This window comes from Chrysochloris asiatica, unplaced genomic scaffold, assembly GCF_000296735.1.
Source record: "Chrysochloris asiatica unplaced genomic scaffold, ChrAsi1.0 scaffold00100, whole genome shotgun sequence".
Classification (NCBI taxonomy): Eukaryota; Metazoa; Chordata; class Mammalia; order Afrosoricida; family Chrysochloridae; genus Chrysochloris; species Chrysochloris asiatica.
The window spans coordinates 2,960,445-2,976,682 of record NW_006408618.1 but is presented as its reverse complement, the minus strand read 5'-3'; the positions used below and the strand labels follow the sequence as shown (position 1 = coordinate 2,976,682).

The 16,238-nt window shown below is 40.6% G+C and overlaps 1 protein-coding gene across 1 annotated transcript in view; it reads right to left on the bottom strand.

The window, feature by feature from the left end:
• Window positions 1–4,757: 4,757 nt before the first annotated feature.
• PRDX6 (peroxiredoxin 6) overlaps window positions 4,758–16,238 on the bottom strand; it is a 16,806-nt gene continuing 5,325 nt past the window's right edge. The window contains exons 2-5 of the mRNA XM_006867053.1: window positions 12,815–12,971; window positions 8,451–8,597; window positions 6,996–7,142; window positions 4,758–4,886 (exon numbers count right to left, since the gene is read on the bottom strand). Of these exons, the coding sequence (XP_006867115.1) occupies window positions 4,758–4,886; window positions 6,996–7,142; window positions 8,451–8,597; window positions 12,815–12,971 (580 nt within the window). The remainder of the gene's footprint in view (window positions 4,887–6,995; window positions 7,143–8,450; window positions 8,598–12,814; window positions 12,972–16,238) is intronic.

The window sequence follows — 16,238 nt, the reverse complement described above, 5'->3', positions numbered from 1 at the left end:
ACTCCAAAAACAAAGATCAAAACAAAGCAAAACCAACAAAGTGTATTGTCTACCTTTGCTCCAAGGTTCCTGCGGCGTTTCTGTTCCCCCACTTGGTCTTGTCATTTGGTCTTGCCCAAGATGTCGGCTCTGGGCCTCCGAGCCCGGCAGATTTAAAAGTACACAATTTCTTACTTCAGCTTCAAGTTCCACTAGCTATAAGCCTTCAAACTTTTAAAATATTCCTATGTCTGTGGCTCCGAGTTTTGGAGCTCTGCCCTGGATCTGCTTTGCCTGATATCCTATGGTATTGTTGATGAACTTCACTGCACCTCCACCCTAGCCGCCGCCATCAAGCCCCGCCTCCCAATCTGCCTTTTTTAACCTTTTGGCTTTAACGTGCTACTGAAAAGACCATGGTATTTCAGTTAGGGTGAGCTGCACGTTTGTTGTCAAAGTGACATCTTTGCTTTTTAAACATTTTAAAGGTTTTTTTTTTTTCTGCAGTAGATTTTCCTAATGTTTGAGACGGTTAGACAACAGTATATTAAATAAATTTATGTAATCTAAGTTGGGTCAGAAGGTTTGCGATTGACAGACTATAGTAATGATCATTAGAGGTCAGGGTTTTTTTTTCTGTTTACTTTGATGGTCAACCGAAGTTTTTTTCTTTATTTATGGCTGGTTTCCCATACTTGGGTTATAAAATGGTTGTCAGTGGCAAGCAATGCTTTCTGATTTCTACTTCATATCCAGCGGGACACAAAATCTGGCTTCCAATTGTCTCAGAAACAATTCTAGAAAGCCCCATTAATTCTCTGGTTCATTGGTAAGAACTGAATCACATGCAATTTCTGAATCACTGACAAGGTAGTGGTAATGGCCCTTAGCAAGTTGTTGATTAGTGCCTTGGAGTCATTCTGACTCAGCAATCCTGCATAGTGTTTCCAAGGAGCAGCTGGTGCATTTGAACCACCAACCTTGCCATTCAAACTGATGTTAGGGTCCTATTAGGCCCATCTTTTAAACTAGTTTCATTTGCTTCAAAGGGGTGTGGTCCAATGGATGTCTAAGTAAATTACTATTTTCAGTCACTGCATCTGATCATTAGCATCTTGACATGGTCATTTATTTACATTTGGCTCCTTATTAATTCCCTCAGTTTCTCCTCATTGTGGATTCCTACCCGTTGGTTGGAGTCATGGTGTGGTGCTGTAGGATAAGCACTGGACTCATTGCAAGGTCAGTGGTTTAAACCCACCAGTTGCTTCTTGGAAACCATGTACAGGGCTATGAGTTAGAAATGGCTTGACACTTAACAATAACAACCCTTAGGTTGGAAACGAGATGACACACACAGCTTTTGGCAAGACCACACAAGTCACAGACTCGTCACTTACCTCCGAAAACTATACTCACTTCTCAGTTCCAGACAGGGTTAGGTTTCAAAGACCATGTTATGTAAAATCAGCATTATGCAAAACTCGGGGTTCCCATCTTCAGTGCTGGTGTTCCTTTCCCCACTTCCTCACAAGTGTGTCTTCCATAGGTGCTGGTGGTGGTGGTTGAGTGTTGCCACCTGCCCCAGGCTGAAACAGTGCTTGTCCTCCATCCACCTTGGCTCTGCAACCCATGTAGCAACCTTTCCTCTCCCCTCCCTCACCTCCAGGGCACCTTTGGAACTTCATCTGACCTCATATCATCTTGCCATCTACCACGCTCTGTGGCTAGATAGAGATATTGTGGATGAATGGGAGGTCTTGTGGCCAGTCAGCAGCCATCCTTCATGAGGCTGTTATGATCAAGGCCTCCAGTATTATTTGGGGTGACCTGTGAGGGGCACTTTGGGCCCAATAACAGCCCTGTGTGGAACCTGGGTGATTGGAGACACCACTTAAGAATTTTTCCAAAGTTGCCATAAACGCAAAATATCAGATAATAAATCGGTGAGGAGCAGGTGTATTATTGAAACCAAAGCATTTGCTAATTCTTTGAGAAGTCATATGGACTGCCTCTCAATTTCCTCTGCTTCTCCCAGTCAGTGTTCACATATTACAGCACTCTCAGTAAGTCTGGGTGCATAATGCAATATAATCTATGAAAACAAGTAGTAATTCTCAATAGGGGAATCGTACTACCCCTGCCAATAAGTGGATTTTAAAAATATACGTAAGATTATTTCTAGCCTGAAATGGCATATTCATCACATATAGTTTATATTTTAAAAAATGAATACTTGTACAAATCTTTTGGCTCCATGAGTTAGCAACAGCGCCAGAACTCTATTTAGGGTACATGGCCCCTTTCCCTTTAGTTCTACCAGCATTTTTATGTTGACACCAATGTGGTCAGAGTAGGTATATTTAAACAAAACACCAAAGTTTTCTTTGTTGAGCAGGGCAAGAGGTTTATTCAAGTTAAGGTTAGAGTTGCTGGATTGGGTTCACCACACCTCTTGGCCCATTTGTAAAATGGTAGATGTCCTATCAGTCAGTCAAAGCTCAAGTTTGTGTAGTCAATGTTGGAAAGAAAACTGAAACCATACTCTCCAAGAAAACCAACTGCAGGGGAAGAGAAGAGAGCAATGAGGGGCCAGTGAATAAGGGAACAGTTAGTTGGAAGATTATCTGCTACAAGAGAACAGATGCTTATCCATTTAAGGGCAAAAATATATTGTGACTTCAGGAAGAGGTGAGAGCAACTCTCTGAAATCCCTTTCAGACCTGCCCCCTCCCCTCAGACTACTGTATAAATTGGGAGTTTTACCTTATATTCTCAACCTTAGTTTCACCCAAGTTTAACATGTGGAGAAACTAAGAAAACTAAAGGTTTGTTAAGTTCTGTTGAGTAGGTTATGACTCATAGTGATCCTTCATAGTTTCAAAGGAGTAGCTGGTGAGTTTCAACTGCTGACCTTATGGCCCAGTGCTTATCCTATAGAGAGCCACACCAGGCTCCAAGGCTTAGTGACTTATTTAGTAGGTGGCACCAGGGCTTCTATTTCTTCTACTACAAAAAAAAGTAATACACACACATACACACAGGGCTACATATCAGCTACAGGATACCTTTCAAAACCTAGTATTTATTATTGGGGTTCAAGCTCATGAGGATCGCTATGGGTCTGAACTCACTTGACTGCACTTAACAACCCTATATAGTGTTTCCAAGAAGCAGATGGAGGGTTTGAACTGCTGACCTTGCTGTGTGCTGAACTTGCAATTCAGTGCATTATCCTGCCGTGCCACACCAGGACTCCTTTCAGAACAGTATAATAAAGCTTAAGAGGCCATGAGTTCAGAGTACAGGCAATACCCACATCATGACATAGTCAGGTTATGATGAACGGTACTCAGGCCTTTTTTTTTTTTTTTATGTCATATCAGTAGTATGTCTTACATAAATGTTATAGTGAAGAGCTTGCTACTGATATCATCCTCAGATTGTCACTGTTATGATTTCCTATTTAAAACACAGAGAAAAAAAAAAAAAAAAAGAGTTATTTATGTCTTAATCTTCTTAGGTTAGAATTGTAGGAACAGATCCCCGCCATAAACTGGGGGCTACATGTACTTATTCTTCTATAAATGCACAGATGTGCCATCATCCTCAAGTTCATGCTCACAAGCCCAGCAATCTTATTAAAGCATCAGGAAATGTAAAGGTCTGGGAGAGCTCTTCATACTAGGGAACAAACTTATGGGACTACGGGGTCTAGCAAGTGGAGAAAATTGGGCCAAGAGGTGTGGTGAACTCAAAAGCACATTTTCCTCAACTTCTCCATTTTCAATATATGACAGTTTATATATTTATCCTTGAGAAAATGTACTAATACCAATCCTAGCAAGAAGGAAATCTCTACTCGTTGGGACATGAGTCTATACTACTAAATCAAAACGTGACAACACAATGCTCTGGTCCAGTTTCAACAAAGGTTTTTATTTGATCCCTAAAAAGCAAAATTCAGAAAATAAGTCGCTCACTGAAAGAACAGTTCTATTGTAAACTATTTTAAATCTCCTCCTCTCCCACAGTGTGCTCTTTGATGTCTGGAACATCTCAGAGTGCACGATGCACAGAAATAATCTGTGAAAGGCACACGGCACTTGTCCTACTGCTCACACCTCCCTGGCAGTCCAGGGAGTCTTTTCCATAGCTTCCCCGCTTTCACAAAAATTTATCACAACTTTTTTCCTTATATCAAAGTATTTAAAGATCCCTCCTTCCTCCTTTCCCCATTTCACTCACCTACTTGGAGAAATGCAGAGTTGAAAAAGTTTCTCCCCAGTTATGGCCAAAACACTGAATTCTGATGAATATCCAGGCTACTCCAAGTTCTCGAGTTATACACTAAGATACTTACAGAGGAAATTGAACCTCAAGTTCTGTTGCTCCCCAAAATGGGTAACAGAAGAGAAGATTTCATTAAGATAGTTACAAACTTGAGAGTCAACCTATCATGAAGTTAAACCAGGTTTTGATCATAAACCTTACAGAGACCCAATCAGATCTGAGGCCCAAATCCATATGCCAAATAGAGAGCCAGCACAATGTTGAGATACATGAGTGGAAAGTAATTCTGGTGAAGGCACAGAGTCAAGAATCCCGAGCAATGTTTAGTGCCATTTTCATTTAATAAGCCAGTACTACAACAACCTAAAGACCTTGGCTGTGATCACACCAGGATGTTTATATGGGATTGATGCATGATTGGTGGCTGGCATTTCCTGGCTCACTATACTAAGTGAGCAGCTCCAGCACCAACTTCCCGGAAAGACTTAAGGCTGCGGAGTGTAGCGGAGGTATTTCTTGCCAGATGGGAGCTCTTTGGTGAAGACTCCTTTAGGGAAAATTCTTTTGGCTTCCTCTTCAGGGATGGTTGGAAGGACCATCACACTGTCTCCATCCTATTGAAAGACATTGGGAAAGATGAAATTCAATCATCTAGTTTTGTTTTGTTGTACATCGGGTTGCTATGAGTTGATATTGACTCAATGCAACCTAACAACAAGCGATGCTTAAAAATAAGAAATAACTTCTAAAAAGTAGCTACAGATGTTGATGAGAATAATTAAGTATTCTTTGCTTCTACCCTCTGAGGAACTTTGTTTTCATAGGTTGATCATTTGACATTTTTGTGAGGGTAGTATATCTCCATCTTACCAAGAAATAACCACTTGCTGTTGAGTCAATTCCAACCCATGGCAACCTCAAATGTGTCAGAGTACAACTGTGCTCCAAGAGGGTTTTCCATGGCTGATTGTCTTCAAGTAGATCATAAGACCTTACATCTGAGACACCTCTGGGTGGATGTAAACCACAAACCTTTTGGTTAACAGCCAAGCTAGTTAACCACTCATGGAGTGCCTCCAACCTTTAAATTTCCATTCTAAGTCCTTCCCATGGCCTGCATGGAACTAAACGATTGCCTCCTGCCTCCATTTGATCTCCAACACCCTCACCCACCTTCTGCTGCTGCTTTTTCAGCCACACAGGTTTTCCTTCTATTCCTTAAACATACCAAGTTCATGTTCAGGTAGAGTTCCTTGTATACATTGTTCTGTCTGCCTAGAGTGCTCATCCCACACAAATACGACTAGCATGGCCACTCATTTCTTCATGACCTTCTCAAAGATTCCTTAACAGAGAGACCATGCTTCACAGTCAAACATAAAGCCAACCCTCCCATCCCTACGCTCTTACTGTCCCCACCAGCAGCACTTATCCCCACCTAATATACTAATAACTAAGTCTGCCTCTATCGTTAGCATGTCAGTTCTATGAGGACAGAGATTTTATATTGATCATGCTCTCATCTCCAGTCTTATCTCCAGTGCCCACTGCTGCAGTTCAACAAATACATGTTCAAATGGCTATAGACGTTCAATGAATTGCCAACAGCAAAAACAGGAGACAACATAACCTGGTATTCAGGTTAGCGTATTTAAGAAATGTAGCGATGTAAAGGGAGTGTCTCGGTGGGACAAATAGTTAACATATTCAGCTGTAGCATAGCGGTTACAAATCGGGCTGCTGCTCTCATGGTCAGCAGTTCAACACTACCAGCTGTTCCGTGGGAGAAAGATGAGGCTTTCTGCTCCTGTAAAGATTTACAGCCTTGGAAACCCTGTACAGGGTCGCTATGAGTCGGAACCGACTCCACGGCACATAACAACAACAACCAGAAAGTTGGAGGGTTGAATCCACCCAGAGGCACTATAGACAAAAGGCCTGGTGATCAACTTTTAAAAAATCAGCCGTGGAAACCCTCTGGGAGCAACATTTCATCTGACACACACGGAGCTGCCTCAAGTATCCTAAGTTACTGGCTGGCAAAGTCAGCATTTTCTCATGTTGTTATCCATGTCTTTCATACTACAGAAATCCTAGAGACTAAAAGTTCATACACAAGTTTCAGAGAATTCTACATTGGTTTAAAAGACGGAAGCTTAAGGGAAATGAAATGAAACATGATATGAAGACAACAAATACTTAACACAGTCAAGACTTAAGAAAGTCACCAATTATGATTTTGGTATAAACATTTGCCTTCGGGGTAAAGGTCAGGTAAAGATTTTAAAAAAATATTAAGAAAAGGAATCATTCTGACCAATTAATTTGTCCAAATAATCTTAAAAGCTAGATAGCGATATAAGGAACTAAGATTTTACATACAAGATGGTAACCAAATCCCACCGTAGTGGAGGTGATTCTAAAGCAAATGACCCTGTAGGATAGAGCAGAGCTGCTCCCTAGGCAGTCTGATGTTGACTGCCTCATCTTTCTCTCATGGAGTGGCTGGTGGGTTTGAACTATCAGCCTTTTGGTTAGCAGCCCAATGCTTTAACCTATTGTGTCACCAGAGCTCCTTAAAAGGTGTTGAAGGCACTTAAAATATCTACTCAGTAAGTCTTAGCCTCAGCCATGGGGAAAACCATCCCAGTACAACTGCAGGCTAGACACAGAGCCCAGGTAACACACACCCTGAAAACTGGTCCTCACCCCTTCCCCTTTACCTTCCAGTCAACTGGGGTGGCAACCCTCTTTTCTGCTGTCAGTTGGAGAGAGATGACTACTCTGAGAATTTCATCAAAGTTCCTTCCAGTGGTAGCTGGATAGAGGATAGACAGCTTCAGTTTCTTGTCAGGACCAAAAACAAACACCTGCAAAACATAGAAAAGCATACAGAGGAATCCTTGAGGGATTTTGATAATTAACTTACTTCAAAAATACTATAGATAAGCAAGATGTGTAAAGGTGTGAAAAACAAAACAAAACCCCCAAATCCCATGGATATAGTAAACTGCTTATATACTTTTCTTTCCTATGTTGCTTTTCCAAATTGTTTTGTTGTTGTTCGGTGATGACCTAGCAGTTCAAACAGACCTTGCAGTCCAGTGTTTACCCTACAGCACCATACCAGGACCCCTTTCTAAATTTAGAAAGGAATTATATATTTGGGCTGGCTACACAGAGTAAGAAAAATTGAGTTGCCAATTAATCCAGGAACAATCCCAAGAAAAGGTACCATGTCAAAGTCTGTAAAGCTAGGAAGATTATCATAACACTAAAGGGAAATGATACTGGGCCTTAACTGTTGTACACTAATTTATGCAGATGAGGGACTGGGTTTGTTCTTTAATGAGTAAAGTTAAAAAACATAATCTGACAGCAGTTAATCTAAAACCCAGACAAGAACTTTAGGAGGCAGAGCATCTAAATGAATGGTGACAAAACAATATGGGTAAAATAGTGAGAATAGTGAGACAATGTGAAGTACGTAACCAATGTCATTCAATTGTTCATGTAGAAACTGTGAATGGATGTATGTTTGGTTGTAGATACAGACACCAATAATAAATATTAAATGAAAAAAAAAAAAAAAGTTAAAAACCAGCTGCTTTATGAAGGAAATCTCAGTAAAGTTGTAGAAAATATTCTTTACTTCTAGACTTCAGCTACCTTCTTTAGTAGAATGGTGCCCTCATTAGTATAGTGGTGAGTATACTATACCACCTGGGGTTCTAAATGCACTCCAAGAACTGCTTATTTTTATGGAGATTTCTGATAGCTATGCAGGAGCTCTGGCAGCAAAGTGGTTTCGAGTCGAGTCGGACTGCTAATCTCAAGGTCAGCAGTTTGAAATTACCAATGGTTCTGCAGAAGAAAGATGAGGCTTTCTACTCCCATCAAGATTTACAGCCTCGGAAAGCCTACACAAGGTCGCCATGACTCAGAAGCAACTCTGTGGCACAAAACATAACCACCACCACCACCTATAGCTATGAATGAAGCTGTTTAACAGTTTAGTTGGAAAATGCATTGGCATTATAGATTAACAAATGAGATTATCACCAATACAGTAATTAGAGACATTTCCACTTTTCCTCTAACTGGTCCCAGCATTTATTTACATGAATACAACCTCCTTGTTAGTCACGTGGACCATAAGATGGATTTCTGAGACTCACCACTCGAGCCGTCACTGGCATGCCCTTTTCGTCTTTCTCTGCTGGGTCCAGCATGCCCAAGAGGATAGCAAGGTCCCGATTCTTATCATCAATGATGGGAAAAGGCAATTTTTCTGTGGGTGCCTCACCATTGTATGCATTAATATCCTGAAAAGCAGGTAAAAGGGGAGAAAATAACTCTTAAAATTCAGCATGATTTCACTGCATTTAGAAGGCAGCAGTAAGCTATTTAAAGGCTAAATAATGTATATAGTTAGTTCACAGTCCAAGGTACATCTGAGTACCCAAATAATGTAGACCATTAGAAACAGTGGGTTCATTATGTTCATCACAGCTAGAAATGTCAAATGCAAAGAATTCTATTGATCTGCCTCAAACAGAGACAGTAAGCATGATTTAAACAGTATGCATAGAACGTATCAGGAAGTACAAAGAAATGAACAAAACACAAAACATAAAGCAGACATAAGAATGGAGAGCTCACTGTATACTTTAAGGATAAATCAAAGATAAATCTCTGATGTGTGAAATGGCAAAGGTAAACTTATACTAGGGCAAAAATCTGTACAGAAAACCCAACCATTTAAAGTCTGTATTAAAGAAAATAATGTGCTCCACTCCCCTAATAAAATGTCATTCAATCATTCACTTCTACTTTCCCTATCCCTGGAAGCTTCTGAGGGTGTGGGGGAGGAAATAGCTTCATTATTTGATCAAACAATGACCACCAGGGCTAAGCACTCTAGTTAAGTACATATGCAATACAGATGAGGAAGACATAGTTCCTGCCTTCAATGGAATGTCTAACCTGGTTAGATGATTCCCATATGAAGCAACAGCAAACACACTTGTAATAATTTAGTGGCAGAATTTAAATACTGCATGGAAGGCTGGTAAGTCAGGAAAGACTTCAAGAAAGGTTGGATTTCCACCTGGTGTTTTAAAGAATGGGTAAGATTTTCAAAGGAGAGTATTGCTGGAGAGAATATTGATAGAATATATGCATATCGAAGCATAAACCAAGGAGCTCTGGTAGCGTAGTGATTATAAACCGCAAGGTCAGCAGTTCGAAACTACCAGCTGTTCTGTGGGAGAAAGATGAGGCGGCGTTCTGCTCCTGTAAAGATTTACAGCCTCAGAAACCCTGTACAGGGTCGCTATGAGTTGGAATCAACTCCACGGCACACAGCAAAGCATAACCCAAGGAGCTCTTATTGCTATTGGGATTCACTTGTTGCTATCTATTTCAAGCAACAAATGAATACCAATTTCTCTTTTGCTGTCATGGCTGCATATCAAGCTGACACGACTAGGTAATAATCAATACAGTTTCATGCTGGAGGCAACTTGAAGTTTCCGGTATAACCGGTTGTCAAAGTTTGGACTTCAGATGGGTGGAACTTGTTTCTGAAAATGTCTAAGACAGAAGCTCATCAGTGAAAATGAATCTGGTTATGCTCCTATACTTTAAAAGGTATTATATAATGGACTTTTAAAGATGCAATGAATTATTACACAACTCTTGTCACTTGCATGATAAGCATTACTATAGACACCCAACAAAGAACCATACTTTGGCTATATTCTATGTCAAAACAAAAAAACCTAGTTCCACTGAGGTGATTCTGACTCATAGCGAGTAGAATTGCCCCATACTGTTTTCTTGATGGCAATCTTATAGAAGCAGATCACCAGGTCCTTCTACTGCAGAACTGCCGGGTGAGTTTAAACTAGCAGCCTTTCAGTTAGATGCTGAGTTCACTAGAGCTCCTTTGATTTAATCTAAATCAGGCTAATTTCTACACACCACCATCTAATATGAAAAACAACATTTGTTTGAGGTTCAAATCACATTGCCATCCATTTTCTAGCTGGGCAACCTTAAGCAAGTCCCTCCAACTCTGAGCCAAAGAGATGAGGACAAAAACAAATATGTAATCTGTAGGTTCCAAAAATTCAATTTAGGATTTGTTGTTGCTAAGTGCTGTCAAGTTGATTTCAACTCATAGCGACTCTGTATAGGGTTTCAGAGGAACATTTGGTAGGTTTGAACTGCCAACCTAGAGGTTTGCAGTCCAGTGCTAATCCTACAGCACCCTACTAGGAGTCCAACTTAGGGAGAACTCCTATAAAAAAGTCAAACCCATTGCCAGCAAGTTGGTTCCAAGTTCTAGTGACACTACAGGACAGAGTAGAAGGGCTCCACAGGGTTTCCACGACTGTAATCTTTATAGAACAGACTGCTACATTTTTCTCTAGCAGAGCAACTGGTGGATTCAAACTCCTGACCCTTCAGTTAGCTGCTGAGTGCTTTACCGTTGCACCACCAGGGCTTGGATGACTCCTGTTGTTAAGTGCAATCGAGTGAGTTCCGACTCATGACTCTACATACAGTTTCTAAAGAGTGGCTGGTGGGTTTGAACCGCTAACCTCGTGTTAACAGTCCAGTGCTTATTCTATAATGCTACACCAGGACTCCTAATTGACCTTTACCATTATGTAAACTTGCCCTAACTTTGAAAGGACTGAACCAACCCTTACTCACAAGAAATTTTTCATGACAATCATTTTCACATGCATGTGCAACTTCTAAATCATTGAAAATGCTTTGGGTCTTTTCCTGCACTCAATTAAGCCAAAATAAGAATTGTATGTACCTGTTCTGACTTACCTACAACTCCAACTTAAAGACACACTTAGGACCTGATTTCATTTGTAACCCCAGGGAATGCGTGTATCTCTCCACTTAAAGGGACACTGCTAGATTCTAATGAGAAACTGTCTGTGAAAATACTATAGAAATGCCAGTTAACGTTCACTGCCAAACATGACATGAAAAAAAAAAAAATCCACCTCAAGAAATAGAATTATCCTTTCCTTTTTTCCTATGCATGCATGAATCTTCCTATACACTTATGATAAACTGCTATGAAATAACTATGGGATGCAGCCCCAGGTCAGCATCTCACCAGTCAGTAGAATACAACATCTTTTATTCAGGTGCATGTGAAGTGCTCTCCCACAAGTTAGCTAGCCTTAGTATTAATTAGCATATTATATAGAAAAGTCTTTAAAATGTTCTTAAGCAAGTTTTGTTGTTGTTAAGTGCCGTCGAGTCGGTTTCGACCCACAGCGACCCTGAATAGGGTTTCCGAGGCTGTAAATCTTTACGGGAGCAGATCGCCTCATCTTTCTCCTGCAGAGCAGCTGGTAGTTTCGAACTGCTGACCTTCCGGTTCACAGCCCGATTCGTAACCACTATGCTACCAGAGCTCTTTAGATAATCAAAATTGCAGCCCAAATAAGTCCTCTTGTAGAAAGTAGACAATTCCTCCAATTCTTTCATTCAACAAATATGGACTGAGTGCCTAGGATGTATTGAGTAATAAGTAAGTACTGTTCCAGCATTGCACAAAACCAGTCTCTATCCTGCTGGAGCCTTTATTGGTGAGGAGAGACAAACAAATGACAAAAGCAATACGTAGAATATTTTAGATGGTGACAAGAGCAAAAGAGGAAAATTAAACCAAGGGAGTATGGGTTTAAAATTTCGATATGGAGGCCAAGGAGAGCCTTAATGGGTGTTATTTGAATTGAGACCCAAAGAGGTGAGATTAAGCCACATAGATAACCCAGGCCTCGAGGAGGCTTCCAAATATAATTCTGAATTTATTTTGAAGGGAAAGTCAACAAGCTTACTGATAAATCAGATATGCAATGTGAAAAACCAAGAGGAGTTAAGGATGGCTCCTGTATTTTTGGCCTGTACAAAAAAAAAAAAAAAATGCAGTTGCCATTACTTCAGATGTGTACAAACAGTGGTCCAGTTTGGGGCAATTGGGTTTGAGAGGACTGGACAGCTCAGAGAAGATACCAAGTAGGCAGTGGTTAAACCACACTGGAAAATAGGAGAGTCTGGCACTGAGATGGAAATTTGTGAATCAAGCATAGATGGCATCTGAAGATGTGAGTGGATGAATACACCAAAGAAAAGAGTGTAGAGAGAAAAGAGAGGTCTAGGAAATGAGTTTTAGACAGCTCCAGCATGAATTAGGAGCTGGGAGATGATGAATAGTCAATCCATGTATTTGAGCAAGAATAGCAAGAATTGTGATGTTCTGGAAACCAAGGCAGGAACATGCTTCAGGATCAGCTGAGTCATCAGTTGGGTAGGCCAACAGAGATGAGGGCTGAAAACTGACCGTTGGTTTATTAACGTGAAGGTCACTGTGCAATCCAAGTTAGAGTTTCAAATAATCACTGAAGTATGAACCCGAGGTTTACTTGTACCTTCACCTCATAAACCAAGCTAATCTCTATAATCTACAACCATAGGCTCAAAGCACATGCCACTGGTACTCTACCTTGCTCCAGGCAAGATGGTCTTCAACACTGTCTATTGAAAGGGCAATCAACTTAACATTCCTCTTGGCAAATTCTGGTGCCAGCTTTGCAGCTCTGCCAAGCTCCGTGGTGCACACTGGGGTAAAGTCCCGTGGGTGGGAGAAGAGAATGCCCCATCTGAAATGAAGCAAAACAAGGTCACAACTGAATGAAGATGCATCACCAACATCATATATAGTGAAAAGTTCAAGTCCTGGATCCAAGACAGACTTTTCATTTTTTAAATGAATGCTTATGAAGACATTTCAACTTTTCTTTTGAGGGATTCTTTTCAACAGTCTTACTTCTGGAAAAGTGGATGTTCACTGTCCAATTCAATCAGTGACTTGCAATTCAAGTTATGAATATTTTAAAAGACAGTAATTTAGAAGTGTTATTTCCCTTAATAACTATGGAAACACTCTGACTGCTTTCAGCTAACAAAATCTGTGCTACTCAAACAAGGAGCTTATTGAAATACTCTTATTCCCCATTCTTACCGTCTTGTACACTGTTTTCTAAGCACAGAAACTCCTGACATTCAGCTCCAATAATGGATGTCCTAATATGCCTTGAATCTAAGCAAATGCCTGAATGCAACAATGAATACATTATGTAATAAATAGGTTTCTATGGCCTATTTATAAGTAAAATTAAGGTTGACACTTGGCTTCTCTGCAGTGAATAGATGAATCTTATGTAACATTACTTTACTGATCTAACCTGCCAAACAAGACACCCAATATTTGTCCCTAACAAAAGAAAAGCACGTTACCAGTCACTTGCAGTTTCATTGTCTCTTGTTTCAGACCAAGCAGGTAGGTACACAACTGACAGGCTGCAATATAGACTCCTACAACTTACAGATTCTTTGTTAATGCTGATATCTAAGTTATCATCATCTACGGTAAAATTTGTATCAATTACCTGCATTTTTCAAGCCAGAAGTTATGCATAGGCTTTGGAATATCATCCCTTTTTCTGGGAACAGAAACTATTATTTGGACTGAAAAGGAATACTAAACACTCAGTTTTCATCCACTTGCAACATTGAGGCAGGATCCTAAACTAAATATTAAATCTAGCCTAAATGCCAAGTTGACTTCTCCAAAGTTTGCCAAGTTTCTGCTAGCACTAAGAAGGAAGCAGCTTTATTCCCAACTGCCATCTGCCCCATAACTCACAAGATGTCAGAAAAGGTAAAGTCCTTCATATAATAAGGATGGGGGAACCTGTAGTAAAGACGGGGTAGAAAAAGGTAGTCGTTTTAGATTGTGAATGTTTATTTCTTAAAAAAAAAAAAAAGCAACATGAGTGACATATTTTGTGAAAGGAGCCCTGGTGGCACAACAGTTAAGCATTCAGCTGCTAACTGAAAAGTCAGCAGTTTGAAACCACCAGCAAACTCCACATAAGAAAAGACCTGGTGATCTCTTCCTGTAAAGATTACAACCTCAGAAATCCTATGGGACAGTTCTGCTCTGTCCTTTAGGGTTAACATGAGTTGAAATAGACTTGATACAAACAACAACATCCTAACTTTTGAATGAAACAATCTGGCTATGAGTAAAATCTAAACCTTTGATTATATTATGGATTGAATTGAATTGTGTTCCTCCAAAATATGAGTCAACTTGGCTAGTTCATGATTCTCAGTTTATTTAGTTATCTTCCATTTTATGATCTGGTGAATTATCCTATATGTTGTAAATCCTAACGTCTATAATGTTTATGAGGGGACTCGTAGAGTAGTGGTTACGAGTCAGGCTGCCAACCTCAAGGACAGCAATTTGAAACTACCAGCAGTTTCGCGGAAGAAAGATGAGGCATTCTACTCCCATAAAGACTTACGGTCTTGGAAACCCTGTGCAGGGTCACTGAGTGGGAACTGACTCCAGGGCACTTAACAACAACAATGTTAATGAGGCAGGATGAGAGGCAGCTATAGTAATGAGGCAGTATGCCATCTATAGAATTAGGCTGTATTTTCAGTCAATCTCTTGAAGTATGAAAGACAGAACAAGAAAGAACTAGGAATGGCAGAGCCCGTTCTTTTTCTCTAGTGCCCCTGCATCCAGTAGCTCCTAGGGAAAGGGGAAGAAAGATGACAAGCCACAAGATGATCATCTAGGAGTAGAAGCTCAAAGAGAAAAGGACCTTTCTTCAGAGCCTACAGAGAGACGGAGGCTGCCCTTAAAGCTGGTGCCCTGAATTTGGACTTCTAGCCTCTTAAAACTGAGAAAAAAATCTGTTAGTCATCCACTTGCGATGTTTCTGTTAAAGCGCCACTACAGCAAAGGACCTATTTAAGGGTCAGATGAAACTCAGAATAAAGTCTTTTGATGTGGAGAAGAAATAGAACACGGTGTTTCTTCCTGTACTGGTAAAGGGGCAATGAATTAGAATAGTTAGGCATTCTCTTATAGAGACTGTTCTGATGAATCATGCTAAGGAACTGGTTTTAAGCCACTTCAAACTCTGTGCCTCAGAATTCAAACTAGTCTACCCAGAAATAGGGTAAACTCCGAGAATTTCTTACCTTCATGTGCCTTCCCTTTTAAGTCTCCATACTGCTGCTCTTAAGGGTAACTCAATTACAATATCCCATTTCCTTCCTCATTTTCAAAAGACTGAAAATGTCTTCCTTCAAGGGGAAGGTTCACAGAAAGCATACACTTTGTTTAGAGAAGACATACTATGAAGAAGCTGCTTCTATCACATACAAGCATAATACAGAAACTATGGTAAAAAGCTCAATGAACTCTCCAAATGCAGCACTCAAGTCTCTAGTAAATTCCAGTTATCAGGGACAGATAGGTAACTGTCATGTTTGAAATTATTTTAATTTGCTCCTCAAAAATATATCAATAAAAGAACAAACAAGATGGCGGAACGAGTGGAAGTGCAGTAAAGAACTCCGCCAACAACAACACAGAATACCCGACCAAGCAGGCTCAGGGGATGGTCCCAGAACTCTGAACCACATATAAAGGAATACTTATATGGCTGGAAGGCTTACAGCTGGTGGAAATTGTGGCAGAAGCAAGAAATCCATCGCTTTCTAGTTTGGGACGCTCAGCTGCTCCACAAGCCGCCATCTTGGGTGAGACCAAGCCAGGGAAGGATAGGAGCAGCCACAGACGCTTGGCAGAACCGCTGAGATAAAGATGTGGACATTCTTTCTTTTGGTATCTGTTCATTGGTCCCTTGCTGTCTGAGCACCTCCCTTCTGGTGACTATAGGGGTGCCTGAGCTAGTGAACACCCCAGCCCCACCGTCGGAGGGTTCTACTATGCATGCACACAGATCTCCTCGAAATTTAAAGAGACAGTTTCCAATTAAAACCAAACGGCCACAGCCGGCCCTGAACTGTTTCAAGTAGAAAAAAGGACTGAACGGGGATTG